The sequence below is a fragment of the Microtus oregoni genome, unplaced genomic scaffold (assembly GCF_018167655.1).
Source record: "Microtus oregoni isolate MIOR12 unplaced genomic scaffold, Mior012 000155F_ref0000269, whole genome shotgun sequence".
Lineage (NCBI taxonomy): Eukaryota > Metazoa > Chordata > Mammalia > Rodentia > Cricetidae > Microtus > Microtus oregoni.
The window spans coordinates 286042-287725 of record NW_024544810.1 but is presented as its reverse complement, the minus strand read 5'-3'; the positions used below and the strand labels follow the sequence as shown (position 1 = coordinate 287725).

The following is a 1684-nucleotide window of genomic DNA, read 5'->3' as shown; positions in this document are numbered from 1 at the left end:
CTGAGCTTCAAAAATCCCGGTTCTGCGCAGATTGGCCAAGCTGACAAGCGCTGCCAAGACCAGGCCGCGCAAACTGCTGGGAGACGTGCCACTGCCTGCACTTTCGTTGCTGCAACCATCCCTGTCATCTCTCGTCCACGTTAACTGTCGTCTTCTTCTCTGCTGCCGTTCTGCAACCACCGCAGCATTGACAACAACAGCTAAGTGGCGGATTCTGGCTGGGACTTGGGCTTGGGAGTCCGGGAAGGTGCCAGGCGCGGACAGAACCTCGGAGCCCGCCGTCTCTCTCTAGCCATCACTACTGCAAAAAACCCCCTCCCTGAAGGAGGAGAAAGCACTAGAGAGAGGCACTCTCTGTCTCAGTTCCCAGTCAGTTAGCTTGTTGCTGACAAAATCTGAAGACGGGAGAACGGACATAGTCTCTCAGATCGCGAAAAATTTCTCCGACTGGGTCGACTGCAGTGTTGACTGTTTGCCAGCTTCATAAGCAAAGGGCAGCTTTGCTTTGGCCACCTAAGCCTTGAGCCATGTCTCCTCCGACCGTGCCTCCTACTGGGGTGGATGGCCTGTCCGCCTACCTGATGAAGAAAAGGCACACTCACAAGAAGCAGCGGCGTAAGCCCACTTTCCTCACTCATAGGAACATCGTTGGCTGCCGCATTCAGCACGGCTGGAAAGAAGGCAACGAGCCAGTGGAGCAATGGAAGGGTACTGTGCTCGAGCAGGTTTCCGTGAAGCCCACTCTCTACATAATTAAATATGATGGCAAAGACAGTGTGTACGGACTAGAACTGCTCAGAGACAAGAGAGTTTTAGCTCTGGAAGTTCTTCCCGAGAGAGTTCCGTCTCCTCGCATTGATTCCCGCCTGGCAGATTCCCTGGTTGGGAAAGCAGTGGGACACGTGTTCGAAGGTGAGCACGGCAAGAAAGATGAGTGGAAGGGCATGGTGTTGGCACGCGCTCCCATAATGGACACTTGGTTTTACATCACCTACGAGAAAGATCCGGTCCTCTATATGTACACCTTGCTGGATGACTACAAAGATGGTGACCTGCGTATCATCCCAGATTCCAACTACTACTTCCCTACAGCAGAACAGGAGCCCGGGGAGGTGCTCGACAGTCTTGTGGGCAAGCAGGTGGAACACGCCAAAGACGACGGATCCAAGAGAACTGGCATCTTCATCCATCAGGTGGTGGCCAAGCCGTCTGTCTACTTCATCAAGTTTGACGACGATATTCACATTTATGTCTATGGTTTGGTGAAAACCCCATAAGCTTATAGTGAACTGGGGAAACTATTGGAGGTAAAATATTTGACGTTCTCAAAATTATGTGTCTTGAGAACAATTTTGAGGTCAAAAGTTCAGGACGGTTGGTAAATCTTATTGTGCCTCTATATCTTTCTTATATTGACTATTGTTCAGTTTGGAATCAAGTGTATGCTAGTACTTTCATTGTTTATTTGTTTTGTTGTTGAGAATTTAAATTGGTTGCTAAGAAAGAAGTATAAAAAGTGTTTGAATCCACTGACACAATTCAGAAGTAGATAAACTGTGCAACATGTCTCCGTCCAGATTAGTTTGAAAACTTGGTTTTTATCTTAGGATGTTTTCCCTACTCTCAGAAAGTTCGATGTAGCTTTTGTAAGATTCACCAGCCGACGACAGACCTTCTGATCAAT

General features: G+C 48.5%; 1 protein-coding gene across 1 annotated transcript; it reads left to right on the top strand.

Annotated features, from left to right (window-relative positions):
• Positions 1-212: 212 nt before the first annotated feature.
• Positions 213-1378, top strand: LOC121445078 (spindlin-4-like). The gene has a single exon (XM_041647074.1). The coding sequence runs from the start codon at positions 528-530 to the stop codon at positions 1275-1277; it is 750 nt and encodes a 249-aa protein (XP_041503008.1). The 5' UTR covers positions 213-527; the 3' UTR covers positions 1278-1378.
• The last annotated feature ends 306 nt before the right edge of the window (positions 1379-1684 follow it).

What these genes read in the sequence shown, in the direction of transcription:
- LOC121445078 (XM_041647074.1), top strand. Translation starts at nt 528, where the DNA reads ATGTCTCCTCCGACCGTGCCTCCTACTGGGGTGGATGGCCTGTCCGCC.